General features: G+C 49.9%; 2 protein-coding genes across 2 annotated transcripts; one reads left to right on the top strand and one right to left on the bottom strand.

Annotated features, from left to right (window-relative positions):
• Nucleotides 1–1,171: 1,171 nt before the first annotated feature.
• Nxnl2 (nucleoredoxin like 2) lies at nt 1,172–12,426 on the bottom strand. The gene is made up of 2 exons (XM_042686926.1): nt 12,031–12,426; nt 1,172–1,705 (listed from the first exon to the last, which is right to left on the bottom strand). The coding sequence occupies exons 1-2, from the start codon at nt 12,330–12,332 to the stop codon at nt 1,537–1,539; spliced, it is 471 nt and encodes a 156-aa protein (XP_042542860.1). The 5' UTR covers nt 12,333–12,426; the 3' UTR covers nt 1,172–1,536.
• Nucleotides 12,427–14,945: 2,519 nt separating this feature from the next.
• Nucleotides 14,946–20,220, top strand: LOC122113713. The gene is given in 4 exon segments (XM_042686793.1): nt 14,946–16,521; nt 16,630–18,983; nt 19,068–19,490; nt 19,492–20,220. Coding segments are annotated over 4 exon segments (5,082 nt in total).
• Nucleotides 20,221–21,599: the final 1,379 nt, after the last annotated feature.

Here is a 21,599-nt window from a genome sequence, read left to right as displayed (position 1 = left end):
GGTAAGGTGTGTAGTGTTGAATACAGGTGATATGTGTGGATTATGTGTTATGAATGTTGGGGGTTTTGTGGTATGGGGGGGTGTGCTATGTGGTGTGATGTTTGTGTGGGGGCGGGGAATGTGTGGTATGGGATTATAGGGCATGGGATTGTGTGCATGGAAATGTTGAGATTTATCTCGAAGATGTACATATACTCCTACATTGTGCAGTGACAGACACAGACTGAGTATAGGCAGGGTACTGGGTAAACATGGTAGTTGTCAGTAGCTGATAAAAATTTCTTGGCATCATTATATCTTCTGGGACCACCAATGGATATGCTGAGCAAAATGCCATTAAGTGCATGACAGTACATAGCCTTGAAACTTTTATTTGTCTCTAGGCTATTAAAATGCTATTGAAGCATTATAATGTGACAATGAAAGCTCTCCTCTGTAAAACTAATGTAAGTTAATTAAAAATTCTTAAAATATTAAGAATAAAAATAAAAAGTAAGAAGCGAGGATGAAGTTTGGTGTTAAGAGTGCTTGCTTAACAATGAAAAGAGGAAGACGAAAAGGAGGAGGAATGGGAGGGAGAAAGAAATATAAAAGGGGGAGGGAGGGATGGAAGGAGGAAAGGAGAGAGGGAGTGAGGGAAGAAAAGAAGGGGAAGAAGAGATGGAGGAAAAGAAGGGAATGGAGAAAGGAAGGGAAGAAAGAAAAGAAGGGAAAGAGAGGGAGGCAAAGGAAGTCTACTTCGACAAAAATATTTAGCACTACAAAAATAGTATTAGATATTTTACAAAAACAAAGATAACTTAGAGAAAAATTTCAAGAAGCTACATAATTTAAAACTCTCACTGCGAAAAAGAAATACTTGGGCTGGGAAGGTGGCTCAGTGGTAGAGTGCTTGCCTAGCATGCATGAAGCCCTGGGTTCGATTCCTCAGCACCACATAAACAGAAAAGGCTGTAAGTGGTGCTGTGGCTCAAATAGTAGAGTGCTAACCTTGAACCCAGAAAAGCTCAGGAACAGTGCCCAGGCCCTGACTTCAAGGCCTCAGATGGGTGGGGAGGAGGGGGGAGAAATAAATAGTTGAAGCATGGGATGTACTGAGTGACTCATTTTTCTCCTAATGGCACTTGGTCAAGTATCAGAAAGAAAAACAACAGAACCACTCAAGGTATAAATATTTATTTATTAAAGTATACAGTCTACAAATCTAATTAATGAATATAGTTATAGAATATTAAAATGAGACTGACCAAAAGTTTTTATCAATAAATAGATCATTTTCCCTGAAGAGGTTTGTACACATAAACATTTGCATAGATTTCTGAGAGCTTAGTGGAGACACACGAGCATCCCTGCTAGGCACAGGATGAGAAGAATTTTTTTTTCCCCCTTAGCAAAATTTATTTTGTCATGGTTTACCACTTCTGTTTTGAAAGAAAATGAAAATTTGCCCAGGAAGGGGAAACAAAGGAGTTCATCTTTCTTCAGTGTTCACACTACCAGGAGCTGCACCTGTCCAGCCCTCCAGGGCCCTTCTGTTCAACCTGAGAAATTCTGGAAGACGTCGGCCACCTCCACCCAGTCCTGGAAGCAGGCCAGCCCTCGCTCCCGGATCTGCTTCCGCCCTTTGTTGGTGATGACCTCCCCATTTTGTTTCACGATCACAAGCTTGGGGATGGCAGTGATGTTGTATAGCTTCTTCAGTTCACTGTGGGAGAGCAGATCAGATCAGAGGGTTAGCACTTCTTCACATGCACGAGGGAAGAGCACACAGTTCTGGCCTTGGTGTGGCACACGTACAGACAGGCTGCCTGCTGAGGTGATAGGTTCCTATTCTATACCAGTCCTGACCACAGAACCATCTGCAGTGATGTATTGGTTGTCCATTTACACTACCAAACACTGTGGCCAGCAGCCATGTAAGAAGGTGGTACCTTCAACAGGTGACAAGCCTGCCTGAGAAACTGAATTTCTCACCTCAATTAACTGCTATTTTTAAGCTTTTTTTTTTTTTTTAAGTCCTGAGGATCAAAATCAGTGTATTTTATTTATTTATTTAGGTCAGTCATGGGGCTTGAATTCTGCGCCTGGGCACTGTCCCTCAGCTCTTCAGCTCAAGACAAGAGCTCTACCACTTGAGCCACAGTGCCATTATGGCTTTTTCTGCTTAAGTGGTGCTGAGGAATTGAACTCAGGGCCTTATGTATGCAAGGCAAGCACTCTACCACTGAGCCGCCTTCCCAGCCCCAAAAACCAGTGTCTTAAACACGCTAAGCAGTTACCACTGAACTCTGACTCCTAGTCCTACCATTTTAAAACTTACAGTGCATCTCTAAACACACAAATAAAGCCAGGAACCTTTTGTATATCCTTCTCTCAAGAGAAAACACATCCTAGTTGGGAATGTGGCTTAATGGTAGAGTGCTTGACTAGCATGAATGAAGCCCTGGGTTCAATTCCACAGTACCACATAAACAGAAAAAGCTGGAAGTGGTGCTCTGGCTCAAGTGGTAGAGCACTATCCTTGAGCAAAAGAAGTTCAGGGACAGTGCCCAGGCCCTGAGTTCAAGTGCCAGGACTGGCACAAACAAATAAATACATAACTAAACACACAAATATAAAAGAGAAGAAAACTCTGGTGTACATATACTGGTGAAATTTAAACTTCTAAATACATCTAAAACCATATGAGACTCCCTCTCTCCCTAACAAATTCAGTGATGTGTGGCAGATGTGATTAGCTCTTTTGCATCCTAAGCTGAACCCCTAAGTGGTCTTTGTTACAGTTCCTTGGATTCTTTGAGAGACAGGAGCAACTGCGTGTAGTTCTGCAGATCTCCCAGTAATCTTCTAGAGATTACCTCCCTCAGACAGTGCAGTGGGGCAAATCCCTTTTTGTTTACTGAGTGGGTCACAAGGGCCTCAAGGTGACTGTAATCTGATTTCCTCTTTGTAGAGCTCTGAGGCTTTCCCTGAGAAGAAGAAAATACTCACCACAAGGAGCCCCTCCTGTTAGCAAACTCTCTCCCTCAATCCCTATCAAGACCTTCTACTGCTTCCAGTGCCCAAGTCAAATACAAACTCACTCAAGCAGGGGAAAGTTCATACTTTTCTACGTGAGACTATACCTTGTTTCAAAGACATGGGAAACTATGGCAAAACTAATCATAGTCTCATTAATAAATCTCAAGTGACTAATAATACACAAGACTGTTTTCATCCAACCATATCATGGAATTAGAAACCAGTAGGAAATGATTATTGAGAATGAGATTAGAAATCAAGTAACTGGGCTGGGAAGGTGGCTCCGTGGTAGAGTGCTTGCCTTGCATGTATGAGGACCTGAGTTAGATTCCTCAGCACCACATAAACAGAAAAAGCAAAAGTGACACTGTGGCTCAAGTGGTAGAGCGATAGCCTTGAGCTGAAGAGCTGAGGGACAGCACTCAGGCCCAGAGTTCAAGCCCCACAACCAACAAAAGAAAAAAAAATCAAGTAGCTATATGTTGTATGTGAAATAGCCATGCAAACTATAAGATATTTAAAACCAAATATGAGCATGCAGTCAGCTTTCCATATCCAAGTGTAACATATCCATAGATTCAACCTCAAGTTGAAAATATTCTGAAAAAAAATTGCACCTGTACTTACATAGAACTTTTTCTTAACAAAAAAAATAGTATTCTTAAAGAAATGATAAAACAATGAAAAAATAATAAACCAACCTCCCCCCCCACCAAAAAAAAGTAGGAAAATTTAACCAGGCATTGGTGGCTTATACCTGCTAGTATACCTACTCGGGAGGCTGAGGTTTTATGAACATGATTCAGAGAAAGCCCAGGCAGGAAAATCTGTGACTCTAATCTCCAATTAACCACAAAAAGGCATAGTTCAAGTGGTGGAGCTCCAATATTGAGTGAAAAAAACAGTAAGAGTGCAAGACCCTGAGTTCAAGCCCCAGTACCAGTGCACGTACGCACACACACACACACATGCACACACACACACACACACGCACACACACACACACACACACGCACACACACACACACACACACACACACACACTGAAACAGAATTTTCAACAAGTACAGGGCAGGTGCCTCACACCTGTAATCTGAGCTACTAAAATTGCTGAGATCTTGGTTGGGCACTGGTGGCTCACGCCTGTAATCCTAGCTACTCAGGAGGCTGAGATCTGAGGATCACAGTTCAAAGCCAGCCCAGGGATGGAACATCTATGAGACTCATCTCCAATTAACCACCAGAAAATCAGAAGTGGCGCTGTGGCTCAAGTGGCAGAGCACTAGCCTTGAGCTGAAGAGCTGAGGGACAGTGCCCAGGCCCAGAGTTCAAACCCCATGATGGACACACACACACACACACACACACACACACACACACACACACACACACACAGGAAAAACAAAAGAGCTGAGATCTGAGGTAAGACGCCAGCTCAGGCAGGAAATTCCGTGAGACTCTTAAGTGGAGCTGTGGCTTAAGGAATAGAGTGCTGGCCTTGAGCAAAAAAGCACTCAGAGACAGCACCCAGGCCCTGAGTTCAAGTCCCAGGACTAGCAGGTGCAGGCACACAGGCAGGCACGAACACACGCACCCCAGAATTTTTACGTTTGATAGAAAATCTGGATGAGTCAACAAATCGGTGAACAATAAAACACAAATTGGCTCTTTGGAAATTCTAAAAAGTGCAAGAAATCTGCAAGATAGGGCTGGGAAGGTGGCTCAGTGGTAGAGTGCTTGCCTTGCATGCTCAAGGCCCTGGGTTCGATTCCTCAGCACCACATAAACAAAAAGAAAAAAGCCGGAAGTGGCGCTGTGGCTCAAGTGATAGAGCGCTAGCCTTGAGCTGAAGAGCTGAGGGACAGCGCCCAGGCCCAGAGTTCAGGCCCCACGACTGGACCCCCCCCCCAAAAAAAAAAAAGAAAAAAAAAAAGAAATCTGCAAGATTGAGGAAGAGAAAAAAGAGATGATCCACAAGTATCTGGAATCAGGCAGGCAGGTCTTGCCAGCACAGAGGCCCAGTGTAGATTTGACCCTCCTCATAGAAATACTAGCAACAGCCAGGCTCCAGTAACTCACATCTGTGATCCTAACTCCTCAGGAGGCTGAGATCTGAGGATCACAGTTCAAAGCCAGCCTAGGCAGGAAAGTCCCTGTGAGACTTACCTCCAATTAACCACTCTAAAACTGGAAGTGGCAGGCTGGAAAGGTGGCTAAGTGGTAGAGTGCTTGCCTTGCCTGCATGAGGCCCTGAGTTCCATTCCTCAGTACCACATAAACAGAAAAAGTCAGAAGTGGCAATGTGGCTCGAGCTGAAGAGCTGAGAGACAGCACCCAGAGTTCAAGCTCCATGATGGACAAAAAAAAAACCCTGGAAGTAGCACTGTGGTTCTAAGTGGTAGAGTGCTAGACTTGAGCAAAAAGAGCTCAAGGACAGTGCCCTGAGCCCCACAATGGACAAAAAGAAAAGAAAATACTACGCAAGCGGTCCTTGACTTTTCCTGGACCGTTGCACCCAATCAGCACCCCAGCTGCAATCTCAATTGACCCTGGGGTCCAGCCACTTGCACACGGAGGAAAAAGAAAAACTGCAAGTTTCAAAGGCACTGGACCCTTCACAAATACAGCCAATCAAGCCCAAGTCTGAAAAGAATCCAGCAGGACCTGCACAGGTCTGAAACCACACAGGAGTCGAGAAAGGTGTGGCAAAGATGTCTCTCCACAGGGATTTAAGTACCCTGTACCACAGCTGAAATTTGAAACTGACATGTCTCAAGGGTATAAAAGCATAAAATGAAAAGGCAAAAACCCTAAGAGTACTTGCCATAAAACTGAGGCCAAATGACAGTGGCCTAATGGTAATTTTGACAAATCAGTTATTCAGTGTCTGAACTCTGAGGAATGGGTGGGAAAGGATAAGACAGTGCTTGCTGGCTAGGTTTTGGGAAAGTATGGCTATGGCCAGTCCTGGCAGGACTGTCATCTCAGAGACTCAGCAACCCCCACCCCCTCAAACTAGGACTCATCCCAGGCACATTTGAGGGGCAGCAAGAGAATTGGGATGCCAGCAGCAGCAGAACCTCCCGTAGAAATCACTGGGAGAACCTGAGTCCAACTGACTGGTACTACATCGGCATTTCTTTTCTTTTTCTTCTTCTTCTTCCTCCTCCTCCTCCTCTTTTTCTTTGGAATGGGTCCTGGGGCTTGAACTTAGGGTTTAGGTTCTCTCCCTTAGCTTTTTGTTTTGTTTTGATCAACGCTAGCACTCTACAATTTGAACCACAGCTCCACTTCTGGCTTTTTGGTGGTTAATTGGACATAAGAGTCTCACAGACTTTCCTACCTGGGCTGGCTTTGAACCTCCATCCTTGAATCTCAGCCTCCTGAGCTAAGAGTACAGATGTGAGCCACCAGCACCTGGCACACCCATTGTATTTGCTATGTGATTATCCGCCCCCACCTCTATTTTTGCCAAATTGCTCATGAATCAATCATTTAATTCTCACAGCCACCCTGGGACGTGGGCTCAGTTATTCCTTCAGTGGAGAGAAAGAATCTGGAGTGTAAGGGGACGAAGCACCGTGTCCAAATCACATAGCTAATTCATACCAGAGAATGCAGGGTGCTTGGCTTCCCAAGGAAGGCCTCAGATGTTGACCCCAAACCCACACTTCTCTACCTATGCTCTGACCCACTCTGTCCTCAGACATCCTCTATCTTCCTCAGCACCTGCTGCTCTTCCCTCCTCTAGGGCAGAAAGCCCTGGAGACCCCAGCAGGGCAGGCTTTTAAAGTGGTGAATCTACTATACATGCATGTGTGAAAATAGAACAATAAAACCAGCTGAACTGCCGGGCGCTGATGGCTCACGCCTGTAATCCTAGCTACTCAGGAGGCTGAGATCTGAGGATCTCGGTTCAAAGCCAGCCCGGGCAGGAGAGACCGTGAGACTCTTATCTCCAATAAACCACCAGAAAACCGGAAGTGGCGCTGTAGCTCAAGTGGTAGAGCGCTCGCCTTGAGCTGAAGAGCTGAGGGACAGCACCCAGGCCCAGAGTTCAAGCCCCACGGCCGACCAAAAAAAAAAAAAAAACCAGCTGAACTATTTTTAAGGGTGGGGTGATAAGATGTGAGGTTGATGGGGTACATCATATGTATGTATGGTAACGTCACAAGAAACTTCCCCCTACCCCTTACAGCTAACCTATGCCAAAACAAAACAATCTCTGCTTTATCCCCAGGTCAGGGACTACAGTTCTGATGGCTGGTGGGTCCTGCTGCCATTAGTGTCTGGAAATACATGAGCCACAGCTCTAGTGATATAGTGCCAGCTTGAGCAAAAAAGCTAAGGGCCTCGAGTTCACATCCCAGTCCTCGTAGAAAAATATGAAAACTAAAATTAAAAAACACTGGGTCAGAGGGACAGTGAGTACTCAATCAACATTCCTCCTGCCCCCCCTAATTCACACAGAAACTACTAACCAGCAAGGTCAGAACCAGAATACAGAACATCTGCTGAGTGCCGAAAAGGCAGAATGTATGAAGATGGTACCACTGCAGCCATTCTACCACCCTGAGGAGAGACTAGACTGACTCACCAGGCAAATTTTCCTGTACCCTAGCATCAAGCAGAAACTCCATCCTCAGTGGCCTCTGGCGTCTGAGAAGCTCCTGGCTGCTGATGTTTCCGTTAAGCCAGCCCAGACCATCTATTGTTTAAGCTCTTTAAGTTATTAACACTTTGTTGATTTTATTTTATTTTTTGCCAGTCCTGGGGCTTGAACTCTGGGCCTGGGCACTATCTCTGAGCTTCTCTGTGCTCTAGGCTAGCACTCTACCCACTTGAGCCACAGCACCACTTCCAGCTTTTTCTGTTTATGTGGTACTGAGGAATCAAACCCAGGGCTTCATGCATGCAAGGCAAGCACTCTACCACTAAGCCACATTCCTAGCCCAACACTTGGTTTATTTTCTCTTATTTTAGTTTTTGTTTTATCTTATCATGTTACTTTATTTTATTACTTTATTTCTGCTGGTACTGGGGCTTGAACTCAGGTTCTCACTCTCTTGTTTGGCTTTTTCCCTCAAAGGTGGTGCTTTACCCCTTGAGCCCCACCTCCACTTCTGACTATTTTTGCTGATCAACTGGAGAAAAGATTCAGATGGGTTTTTCTGTGCTGGCTTCAAACCTCAAACCTCAGATCTCATTCCCCTGAGTAGCTAGGGTCATAGGCCTGAGACACTGGCACTCAGCTACATCACTGTTCTTTTCATCACTTGTAACACTAAATTGAATTCTGACGGGGGGAGTGAGGCAAGCTGGGCTGAGAGGAACCTAAGAGGATGGGGTTGTCCGTTACTGTCTCCCCCTTAACCTTAGAAAAGTCCAGTGCTAGCCCTCAAGTTTTCAAAATGACTGCCTCTGACCTAGGGACAAACAGAACCTTGCAACTGATAGGCAGAAGCCCACAGAGGCCCACAGAGGCCCACAGAGGCCCACAGAGGCCCACAGAGGCCCACAGCCACCTTTCCCTGGAGTCCTCTCCACCCTTGTGGGTGATGTCCACAGAAAATAGAAATGCTTTGGAGGAGGAAGTCATCGTCATCTAACCAGTTTTGGAAAATATCCCAGAGCCCAGTTCATCCTTGTCCTGAGTGCTGTTGAAATGTCTGTCTCTCCATCACCTAACCGGGTCATAACCTTGTCTTTCACTTAAAGGTGTTTCCTTTCCTAAGAAGTTGCCGTAGCAACTACTAACTCCAGGTTATTCCCAGTGGGCTGTAGACTGTTAACAAGCAAATCTCTCTAAAGCATTTTTGTTCATTTGCTCCAGCCACCCATCAAACATGCACACACACACACACATACACACACACATACACACACACACACACACACCATGGATACCAAATACTAATCCATGTTTGCCTTGGTCCCTTGAGCAACAGGAATCAGGGAACCCCTGGAGAATTAGAGCAAGGCAGTTTGAGACCAGAAGTGCCTTGTTTTTGTTTTTTTTGGTGCCGGTCCTGAGACTTGAACTCAGGGCCTAAGCTTCTTCAAGGCTATTACCCTACCACTTGAGCCACAGCTCCACTTCTGGCTTTTTTGGTGTTTAATTGGAGATAACAGTCTCACAAACTTTCCTGCCCAGCCTGGCTTCAAACTGTGATTCTCAGATCTCAACCTCCTGAGTAGCTAGGATTACAGGCGTGAGCCACCAGCACCTATCAGAAGTGCCCTTGAATGGAGAGCCAGTTCAATGGGGGCACAGCAACCTGGGAGTTAAGTTACAGGAACACTCTAACACTCTAAGCTTACACTTCTTCCTGAATAAAGGGGATCACCAATGAGTATCTTCCTCACCTGCCGCCAGCCAGGCTGGGGAAGGAGAGAGGGCAAACAAGACTGTGTGTGTGTGTGTGTGTGTGTGTGTGTGTGTGTGTACATGCATACATGCATCCTTGCATGTGCACAAGCCAGTACTAGAACTTAAACTCAGGGCCTGGGCACTATCTCTTAGCTTTTTCACTCAAGGATGGCACTCTACCACTGCTCTGCTTTGGGGTGTTTAATTGGAGATGAGAATCTCATGAACTTTTCTGCTCTTGGCTAGCTTTAAACCACAATCCTCCAATCTCAACCTCCTAAGTAGCTAGGATTATAGACGTGAGCTACCAACACCCAGCTATTTATGAACTGTTCTTGGTAGTGGCTCATGATGTGATTCTATAAACCTGGGCTGTGATAAGCAGAATTTAGGGTATACCACACACAATACCTACATCCTAGTTTACATATGGCAATGACAGGGCTCACCACATTCTGCCCAGAAAGGGATAGAGGCAAAGAGCTAAGTTCACAAAAGAAAAATTCATCTGAAGATGAAGACCAGATGACCAGACAGACCAAAAGCATACAGGGCAGACCCAAACACAAGACCATCCCATGTTCAGCAGGGCTCATCTGCCTCCAGCCAGCAGGTTAGAGCCACAGGTTCTAACCAGACCACTAGAGGACACAGTGAATTGTGTAAGGAAACAAAAGTGATATCCTTCTCAATCAAGTCTACACTGCCCCCAGGGGCTAAGGCTAATTGCCCTGCCCTGGAGACAGCACAAGGGCCAGGGCAGAAAAATGGACCCCGGATAGGAGAACTGGAATCTGTATCTCACCGGTACTCCTGTATAATGGAACAATAGACCAGAGTGCTGCACATTGCTGGGAGCCCTTTCCTGGAACGAATCAACCCCTAACCACTGCATGTAGTCTATGCTCAGGAATAAAACAACTTACATACCATCCCAGTGGGCATTCCTAGAGCTGGGCTCACCCAGAGTCTGAGTTCTTTGCCTAGTTAACCACACTATCCCCCTCACTTTCAAAACAAGTGTGTCCTTTCAAAAAGCTGCATATAGCCGGGCACCAGTGGCCCATACCTGTCGTTCTAGCTACTCAGGAGGGAAAGTCCATGAGACTCTTATGTCCAATTAACTACCAAAAAGCCAGAAGTGGACCTGAGGTTAAAATGGTAGAGTGCTAGCCTTGAGGAAGAAAGTTTAGGGACAGTGCCCAGGCCCTGGGTCCTGAGTTCAAGAAGTAGGACAGGCACACACACAGGCACACACAGGCACACACAGGCACACACACACACACACACACACACGAGTGTCATATGAACCTGAGTGTCATGAGTGTCATGCAAATCATATGATTCTCTCACAGATCCTTAGCAAAGTTAATTGGCTGTCATTCACACCTAGGCTTTTTTTTTTTTTGGTCGTTGGTCATAGGGCTTGAACTCTGGGCCTGGGCATTGTCCTTCAGCTCTTCAGCTCAAGGCTAGTGCTCTACCACTTGAGTCACAGCACCACTTTCGGTTTTCCGGTGGTTAATTGGAGATAAGAGTCTCACAAGTATTCCTTTCCTGGGCTGGCTTTGAACTGCGATCCTCAGATAGCAACCTCCCAAGTAACTAAGATTACAAGCATGAGCCACCAGCGCCCAGCTAGTAAGTAAGGCTATTATCCTGCTGTAACAGAGTTCCTTCAGCTCCCCACAGTTGAATAACTTTGACTTGGGTGGTGTGCCCAGCTCACCCGAGTGTGTGTGTAAGAGAATAATGTGATTCCTTCCAGTCAATTATGTGTCTATGAAACATCCGAAAGTTATCTTCCCATTCTCCCTTTACTAAACCCCGAAATGAATACACTCAAGAGACCAGCCTCAAGCAACACCTAGAAATTCACATCTGCATGAAGAGGGAGGAGGAGAGGAGAAGCAAGGGCAATGTACTTTATGACGTGATTTTAGCCTCACCTGGGGCTCTTACATCGCAGGACCCCATTGTCACCATCATACCAAGGCCAGCCAGACTCCTCCTATTCCTCCCACCCCCACCCCCCACCCCACCTTGCTCTCAAAGGCACTAAATCCAAGTGCGCTCTCAAATCCAGACACCCAGAACAGAGAGCTGAGGGTCTAAAACAACAGCAGGACCAAGATCCTAACATTTGCCTCCACCTGAGATCCTCCTACATTTACAAAAACCAGACTTACATCGCCTAACTCCACGGGCTATATAGCATTGAAATGCATTCCTGCACCCGCAGCACGGCCTGGCAGGTTCGGCTCACAGTTCGGATCCAGCCGACCTCGGGCGGGGATCTCCCCGCGCCCACCACGCGCAGGAGGGCGCGGTGATCAAGACACCCTCCAGCCCAGGGCTCCGGAGAAACGCAGATCCCGGGACCCCCACACTCTGCGGGGTTCAGAGACAAGTTTTGACTGTGCGTGGCTTTGCGAATCCGGGGGGGAGTTTGAAACCGATGGTACAGAATTTGCCTGAACCAGGACGGGCACCGCAGGGCGGGAGGAAGTTCAGAGATGGAGATCTGCACCGGGATGCAGGAGAGGAGGCCTGGGGGTGGGGGGGGGGAGCAGGGAGGGGAACCCCCGGCCCGCGCCCCTCCCAGCACCCCCCCCCCCCGCACGCACGCACACACTCACTGCCGGTAGGGGTCGTGGAAGGGCAGCGCCAGCCAGTCTCCGTGCAGCTCGCGCATGAACTCCAGCATCTCCTGCGCGCTGCCGTCCGCCGACACGAAGACCACCTCGAAGGGCGCGGGCCGCCGCGCCTCGCCCACCAGCGCCGCGTAGAACTCGCCGAGCAGCGGCGTGAAGTCGCGGCTGGGCGCGCAGCGGCGCGCCGCGAAGTACAGGGCCACCACCTTGTTCTGCAGCGCCGCCTCCGCCTCCACCGCCTTGCCCTCGCGGGTCACCAGGTGCCGCCCGCCCAGCAGGTCCACCATGGCGCGCGCAGGCACCGGCTGGAGCAGGAGCTCGGCAGGGACCGGCCACCAGCCGGCAGATGTCCCCCAGGCGCTCACTCCCCAGGCGGACGGCCACCTGCCCGCGGACGCAGCGAGCCGGTCTGGGCGCCCCGCCTCTCTCGGTGCCGACGCCACGCCCCCGCCACGCCCCCGCCACGCCCCCGTCCCTGGAGGAGGGAGGGACGGTCACACTCAGCTGCGTCCCGGGACGCGGGCCGCCGCGCCTGCCTCCCGGGCCCGGGCGTTCCCGCGGCCCCGGCGCGCTGCCCCGCCCTCGCACGCTTCCCGTCCTCCGTCTGCACCCCGGCCGACACCCCTGCCCCTTCCTTCCCCCGCTGCTCTCCCTCTGACCGCCCGCTTCAACAGCTCGCGGGGTCCCGATCCTCTCCACCGCGACCCGCCCCGCCCAGCAAGCCAAGCGCTCGTCCCGCCTCACACCCTGGAAACCCCCCCAGCGAAGGACCCTTGAACCGGACCTAGGAGCCTTTTACCCAGGCCTCCGCCTCCAATAGGCGAAGAAGGAGGGTGGAGGGGACGAATAGCTAAGGATTAGGAGGGGGCTGGGAAGTTGATTCAGTGGTAGAGCGCCTTCCTAGCCCTGGGTTCGATTCCTCAGTACCACATACATAGAAAACGAAAAGGCTGTGGCTCAAGTGCTAGAGCACTAGCCTTGAAAGAGGCTCAGCCCAGGCCCTGAGTTCAAGTCCCATGACCGACCCTCCTTCCCCCCCAAAAATGGGGGGGGGGCGCTATTAGGCCTGGCGCAGGAAAGGGTGCACCATGGAGAAACCTGGGCTTTGTTCTTTGCTGATGTGTATCCCCACAGCCCTTATCTTGTTGTCTGAGAATAAACTGGGGGCGGGTCTCACCAATGTTTCATTTGGAGATCAAGAGTCTTCATAATGGAAGAGGCACTCCAAAAACTAATCAAGGTGAATTATGTTTAAGTGCAATGTTTCTACAATTCAGAATTATTGAATTCTACAGTTCAAAACTACTTGTGATGATGGGGCTGGGAAGGTGGCTCAGTGGTAGAGTGCTTGCCTTGCATGGCTGAGGCCCTGGGTTCCATTCCTCAGCACCACATAAGCAAAAAGAAAAAAGCCGGAAGTGGTGCTGTGACTCAAGTGGTAGAGCTCTAGCCTTGAGCTGAAGAGCTGAGGGACAGTGCCCAGGCCCAGAGTTCAGGCCCCATGACCGGACCCCCCCCCAAAAAAAAAAAACAAACAAAACTACTTATAATGAACAAAGCATTACACTGTAAAGGAAGCTGGGCACTGGGGACTCATGCCTGTAATCCTAGCTATTCAGGAGGCTAAGATCTGAGGATCCTTGTGAAAGACCCCAGACGCTCCTCCCGAAGCCCCTAGTGAGCCCAGCAAAAGATTAAAAATTAAAGTTGGAGTTATTATATTATACAATTGCTAACTGCTGGTTTTGCTTCTGTAAACTTGCTTGCGCTAACACTAAACCTTCCCCTCCCTGGAGATAAGTGCAGGCCGCTAACCAGGAAACGAAACCTCGAGCCTCTGAGTCACCGCCGGCAGACCCTAGCATGACCCTAGTACATGCCTTAAAACCAGGCATTCCGGTAAAATAGCCGACCACCACATTCCTTCCCGTAAAACTCAGCCTTAATGCTAGGGTGAGGCAGGATGTAGTAAATCACTTGTCAAAATCAGGGAACGAACAGTTTCGGTGCATAACGACCCGCACAGACTTGTCCGGGCAAGTACCGACACGTCAGCCTTCCCCCAACCCCACCTACCCCATCTGGCTAGCTTAACCTGACCAATCCCCACCCTGAACGTAATTTAAAATTAACCAATCATCCCCCTGTAACCACGCATCTCGCTTCTGTAACCTCGCTTCTGCTGTCCATAAAAAGAGGGTGCTTTCAAGCACTCGGCGCGCAAGTCTCCCGATAGACTTTGTTGCCCCGGGTACCCGTGTAACCGGTTCTCAGACACTCAACCCGAACCTTGTGGATCTCGAGGTTGAGTGCACCTGGGAGCCGAGGGCTTGCCCGAATAAACCTCTTGCTGATTGCATCCGCACAAGTGGTCTCGTTGTTCCTTGGGGAAGGGTCTCTTCTGATTGAAGGACACCCCACGCCGCCGGGGGTCTTTCATCTGGGGGCTCGTCCGGGATAGAGACCCCCACCCAGGGACCACCGACCCATTTCCGGGAGGTAAGCTGGCCAGCATCTGTGTGTCGTCTGTGTGCTGTCTGTAAGTTGTCTGAAGTCTTGTGTAGCCAATTTCTGTGCGCTTGCGAATCTGGTGAGTTCGGCCGTTCTCGTCTGTATCAGGCGGACCCGTGGAGGAGCTGACGAGCTCATACTCCCGACCGCGGTCCCCAGGAGACGTCTTGGGGGCTTCTGCGAGCCTGAAAAAGTGGCTCATCAGGGTGGCCTGAAAAAGTGGCCCGTCAGGGAACCCGGTCCTCTAGGACGCGTGGTTCATCAGGGGAGACGAGAGATCCGGACTCTCAATAAAGTCTCCATCAGGTTTTGCTTTCAGTTTGTGAGCAAACACGCGCAGCGAAGCTAAGTGTTGTCTGTCTTGTGTCTGTGTTCGTTAAAGTCTTAAAATGGGACAAACTGTCGCGACCCCACTAAACCTTACTTTACAGAACTGGAAAGATGTGCAAACATCAGCTCACAATCTTTCAGTAGAAGTTAAAAAAAGAAAATGGATAACTTTTTGTTCATCAGAATGGCCCACTTTCAACTGTGGTTGGCCACCAGAAGGAACCTTTAACCTAACCATTGCCTTACAGGTTAAGGCCAAAGTCATGGATCCGGGACCACACGGACACCCAGACCAGGTCCCCTATATTGTCACTTGGGAGGCTCTTATTTCTGATCCTCCCCCGTGGATAAGACCCTTCCTACCCGCCCCGGCGCCCCAACTCCCTACCCCCTTAACCCTTCCATCTGCACCTCAACTCCCGTCCCCACTCCTTCCGTCCTTGACTCCCCAACCCCAACTCCCTCCTCCTCTTCTCCCCTCTCCAGCTCCCCAACCCCCCTCACATTCCTCACTTTACCCAGCCCTTGTTCCCCTAGAAAGTGAAAAACAGGTGCCTCCGGAAAAAGGCAGACCTGCCACCCCAAAGGTTCTGCCACCAGGGGAAGAAGTTCTCCTGGATTTGTTGACGGAAGAACCGCCTCCCTATCAGGGACATGCTCAGCAGCCTCAGGAAGCAGTGGCTGCCGCCCCTCCACCGCCTGCCGACCCTGCACCATCCCCGGTGGCCGGTCGACTCCGCGGACGCCGAGAGCAGGTCCCGGACTCTACCTCCACCTCTCAGGTGTTTCCCTTGCGTGCAGGGACGAACGGCCAGCTGCAATATTGGCCCTTTTCGGCCTCAGACTTGTATAATTGGAAGACTAACAACCCTCCCTTTAGTAAAGACCCCTCAAAACTAACCTCTTTAATTGAATCTATTTTAGTGACTCATCAACCAACTTGGGACGATTGCCAGCAACTATTGCAGGTGCTGTTGACTACCGAGGAAAAACAGCGTGTTTTCCTCGAAGCGAGAAAGAACGTCCCTGGGGACCACGGGCGTCCCACTCAACTGCCTAATGAGATAGATGCTGCTTTTCCCTTGGAACGGCCCAATTGGGACTTCAATACGGATGCAGGTAGGAACCACCTACGCCTTTACCGCCAGTTGCTAATAGTGGGTCTCCAAGGGGCCGCTCGGCGGCCCACCAATTTGGCGCAGGTAAAGCAAGTAGTTCAGAAAGTAGAGGAGTCGCCTTCGGCTTTTCTTGAGCGTCTTAAGGAGGCATATCGCATTTACACTCCTTACGACCCTGAGGATCCAGGGCAGGCTACGAATGTTGCTATGTCTTTTATTTGGCAATCGGCTCCTGATATCAGAAAGAAGCTAGAGAGACAGGAGGATCTTCAGACATTGTCCCTCCAGGACTTGCTTAAGGAAGCCGAACGCATTTATAATAAGAGAGAGACACCAGAAGAAAGAGAGGAAAGGCTGAGGAAGGAAGCTGAAGAGAGAGAAAGTGTACGTGATCGTAAAAGAACAAAGGAGATGAGTAAGCTATTGGCCACCATAGTATCAGGGCAGCGACAGGAGCAGGAAAAGCAGAAGGGAGACAGATCGGGCCACCCATTGGAAAAAGACCAGTGTGCATACTGTAAGGAAAAAGGACACTGGATGAGAGACTGCCCAAAGAGACCCAGGGGACATCGGAGACCAAGACCCCAGACATCCTTGCTAACCTTAGACGATTAGGGGGGTCCAGGCCAGGAGCCCCCCCCTGAGCCTAGGATAACTCTGGAAGTTGGGGGGCAACCCGTCACCTTCCTGGTGGATACGGGGGCCCAACACTCGGTATTGACCACGACCCCCGGACCCCTGAGTGACCGATCAGCCTGGGTGCAAGGAGCCACTGGAGGGAAGCGGTATCGGTGGACCACCGATCGAAGAGTGCAACTGGCCACCGGTAAGGTAACACATTCCTTCTTGCATGTTCCCGACTGCCCTTACCCTCTACTGGGAAGAGACTTGTTAACCAAATTAAAGGCACAAATTCATTTTGAGGAGACAGGGACACGCATTACTGGGCCCAAGGGACAGCCATTACATGTACTGACCCTCGGAATAGAGGACGAGTACAGGTTGTATGAACAAAGACAGGACAAAGAGGACGCCCATATACGGCCTTGGGTGCGAAAGTTCCCGCAAGCGTGGGCTGAGACGGGAGGCATAGGCTTAGCCGTCCACCAGGCTCCTTTAGTTATCCAACTAAAGGCCGCTGCCTCCCCTGTGTCTATAAAACAATACCCGCTGTCCCAAGAGGCCCGTCGGGGAATTCGTCCTCACATAAAGAGACTGTTAGACCAAGGAATACTAACCCCCTGCCAGTCTCCCTGGAATACTCCGCTCCTCCCGGTCAAAAAGCCGGGAACTCAAGATTATAGACCAGTACAGGACTTGAGAGAAGTTAATAAGCGGGTTGAGGACATTCACCCCACGGTCCCTAATCCATACAACCTACTGAGCAGTTTGCCCCCCACTCATATCTGGTATACTGTCTTGGACTTGAAGGACGCGTTTTTCTGCTTAAGAATCCATCCCAGTAGCCAGCCTATTTTTGCCTTTGAATGGAAGGATCCAGAGCTGGGAGTGTCGGGGCAATTGACTTGGACTAGACTGCCCCAGGGGTTTAAGAACAGCCCCACACTATTTGATGAGGCGTTACATCGGGACCTAGCCGACTTCAGAATTCAACATCCCACGTTAATATTGCTCCAGTACGTAGATGATCTCCTGCTGGCAGCCCAGACACAGGAGGACTGCAACTCAGGGACTGAAGATCTCCTGCAGACCCTGGGTGCCATTGGCTACAGGGCCTCCGCCAAAAAGGCGCAAATTTGTCAGAAGCAAGTAACGTATCTAGGATATCAGATCAAAGACGGGCAGAGGTGGCTGACAGAGTCTCGCAAACGGGCAATTATGGATATTGCCCCACCCCAGAGTCCAAGACAGTTGCGAGAGTTTCTGGGAACAGCTGGATTCTGCCGACTGTGGATTCCCAGCTTCGCGGAGATAGCCGCCCCTCTGTACCCGTTAACAAAACCAGGGACGCTATTTGTCTGGGAAGAGATCCAACAAAAAGCCTTCCAAAACATTAAGGAGGCGCTCTTACACTCCCCGGCTTTGGGGTTGCCAGATCTAACCAAACCTTTTGAGCTGTTTGTAGATAAAAAGCAAGGATATGCAAAAGGAGTCCTGACCCAGAAGCTGGGGCCTTGGAGACGTCCTGTGGCCTATCTCTCCAAAAAGCTGGATCCGGTTGCTTCTGGATGGCCCCCGTGCCTGCGGATGGTTGCGGCGATTGCAGTCCTGGTAAAAGACTCGGGTAAGCTTACCCTAGGCCAGCCACTTGTCATCCTGGCCCCACATGCCGTAGAGGCCCTGGTCAAACAACCACCAGACCGATGGCTCTCTAACGCCCGCATGACCCACTACCAAGCCATGCTCCTAGATAAAGACAGAATACAGTTCGGGCCTGTAGTAACTCTGAACCCCGCTACCCTGCTGCCACAACCGGGGGAGGCGGAGCCCCATGACTGCTTGCAGATCCTGGCCGAAGTACATGGAACTCGACCGGACTTGACCGACCAGCCCCTCCGGGATGCTGATTTCACTTGGTATACAGATGGGAGCAGCTTCTTGGACCATGGCGAGAGGAAGGCCGGAGCTGCTGTCACCACCGAGACTGAGGTAGTTTGGGCGGAGGGACTTCCGCCTGGGACGTCAGCACAGCGTGCCGAGCTGATCGCCCTGACCCATGCACTCAAAATGGCAAAAGGCAAGAGACTTAACGTCTACACCGATAGTCGCTACGCTTTTGCTACGGCCCATGTGCATGGAGAAATCTATCGCAGGCGGGGCTTATTGACCTCAGAGGGCAAGGAAATTAAAAATAAGCCGGAAATTCTGGCCCTATTGGAGGCCTTGTTCTTGCCCCAAAAACTGAGCATTATACACTGTCCGGGACACCAAAAAGGACAGACCTCGGAAGCGAGAGGCAATCGACTGGCTGATAGGGCGGCCCGGGAGGCAGCGCTAGCCGAAACTCCAACCACCCCGGTCCTCCTCCCCATGACAACCAAGCCGCAAACAAAAAGACCCAGTCCGCTCCCCTACAGTCCAGAGGACATGGACGATCTAAAGAAAATGGGGGCCACCTTTGACCCTGAGAGAGGGGCTTGGACTAACGATGGGAAGACTGTTTGGCCAAGAAAGTGGACTCGTCAAATGATAGACCGCCTCCACAAACTAACCCATCTTAGCAACCGAAAAATGAAGACCCTCCTTGAGCGTGAGGAAGGGCTAATGCATCTTCTGGGAAAAGAGGACAGCCTACAAGCAGTGACAGATCAATGCACAATATGTGCCCGTGTCAACGCTGGAAAGACCAAAATAGGGCCAGGAGTGCGGGTACGAGGACAGCGACCTGGGACTCACTGGGAGATCGACTTCACGGAGATTAAGCCTGGACAGTATGGTTACAGATATCTCCTAGTATTTGTGGACACCTTCTCAAGCTGGGTAGAGGCTTTCCCTACCAAACATGAAACCTCCAGAGTGGTAACAAAAAAAGCTGATGGAAGAAATTTTTCCCCGATATGGTATGCCACAGGTATTAGGGACTGATAATGGGCCTGCGTTCGTCTCCCAGGTAAGTCAGTTGGTGGCCAAACTGTTGGGGATTGATTGGAAATTGCACTGTGCTTACAGACCCCAGAGCTCAGGGCAGGTAGAAAGAATGAATAGAACGATTAAGGAGACTTTAACCAAATTAACACTTGCAACTGGCTCAAAGGACTGGGTGTTCCTCCTGCCCCTTGCCCTCTACCGCGCTCGCAATACCCCTGGCCCCCATGGCCTTACCCCTTTTAAAATCTTGTACGGAGCTCCCCCGCCGGCCGTCAATTTTCTTGACCCTCATATATCTGACTATGCTAATAGCCCTTCTTTACAAGCTCACTTGCAGGCACTTCAGATTGTCCAGCGTGAAGTCTGGAAGCCTCTTGCGGCAGTATACCGGGACCAACAAAACGACCCTGTCGTGCCTCATCGTTTCCAAATAGGAGATTCTGTGTGGGTCCGCCGCCATCAGACCAAAAACTTGGAACCACGGTGGAAAGGACCATACATCGTTCTCCTCACCACTCCTACAGCCGTGAAAGTGGACGGAATCGCCGCCTGGATCCACGCGTCCCACGTCAAGGCCGCCCGGACCCCGGAAGAGACCTCAACAGACCCGGACTGGAAAGTTCAGCGCACTCAAAATCCTTTAAAGATAAGACTTACGCAAATATGATTCCCTTTGCTTACTTGCTATTCCTATCCCTATTGAGTTTTGCTTCTCCCAATCCCCACCAGCCCGTGCGACAGACCTGGCAGATTTTGTCTGGCACAGCAGATGTAGTCTGGCAGATCAGCTCCGACCGCCATCCGTGGGGAGCTTGGTGGCCAGATCTAACCCCAGATGTTTGCCAATTAGTAGCCGGATCGCCCCGCCCCTGGGACCTGCCCGGTTTCACCTTTGATAAGCTCCCGGTAAAAGACTGCTCGGGCATACCCAATATGGGGGGCTTTAATGCAGGATGCTGTTCCCCGGACAAAAGGACGAGTTTAGCCAAGGTTGATTTTTATGTTTGCCCTCGAGAAGGTAGAGCAGCATCTAACCAGTGTGGACAGGAGAGTGACTACTTTTGTGCCTCTTGGGGTTGTGAGACCACGGGTGACGCATATTGGAACCCAAGTTCAACTTGGGACCTGATTAATGTAAAAAAAGGACGGCCCTGGGGTACTTCATGCTACTTCAAAAGTACGTGCCTGCCTTTAAAAATATCCTTTACAGACAGAGGAAGAGCTTTACTTCCTGCCCTATGGATGGCAGGCAGACAGTGGGGAATTAGATGGCATACAATTGGATCTGGACCCTATGGAGTGACATTCCAAATCAGACTACGCAGGCAAACAATAACACCCGTCCTGCCAATCGGGCCCAACCCAGTTTTATCAAAACCCAGAGTCCTCACTGCTAGACATCCTCCACAAACCCCCTTGCTCAGTGCCCCCGTTCCACCCCCTTCTGCGATCAGTTCCCCCTACCTATCCGCCTCAATGCCGGTCCTGGCCGCATCAGAGGCAGGGGACAGGCTCATTGACCTTGTAAAGGGAGCATATACTGCTTTAAATTATTCTGATCCCAGTCGCACCGAGAGCTGTTGGCTATGCCTGGTCTCCAATCCTCCATACTATGAAGGCATTGCTGTAAAAGCCAATTTTTCCATCCACTCCAACCCCCCTTCCATCTGCAACTCACTGCCTTCCCACCAGCTGACACTCCCAGAAGTATCTGAGAGCGGGACGTGTTTAGGTAATATCCCCCCTTCCCATCAAAGACTGTGCAATAACAACCAGGCTGTATCCCCTGGATCCCATTACTTGGTTCCCCAAACTGGGCTCTATTGGGCTTGCAATACAGGCCTAACCCCCTGTGTGTCGGCAGCTATTTTTAATCAAAGTAAGGATTATTATGTATTAGTACAGATCTGGCCTCGCATCACTTACCATCCTGACAGCGTTGTCCTCCAATACTTTGACCGACCAACTCATAGAGGCAAAAGAGAGCTCGTGTCTATTACATTGGCTGTCCTTCTAGGTATAGGAGGGATATCGGCTGGGATTGCC

The sequence above is a fragment of the Dipodomys spectabilis genome, unplaced genomic scaffold, assembly GCF_019054845.1.
Source record: "Dipodomys spectabilis isolate Male_0828 unplaced genomic scaffold, ASM1905484v1 ptg000098l, whole genome shotgun sequence".
In the NCBI taxonomy this organism is placed as follows: Eukaryota; Metazoa; Chordata; class Mammalia; order Rodentia; family Heteromyidae; genus Dipodomys; species Dipodomys spectabilis.
Note: the sequence above shows the minus strand (reverse complement) of the source record. Positions and strands in the feature narration are given on the sequence as shown.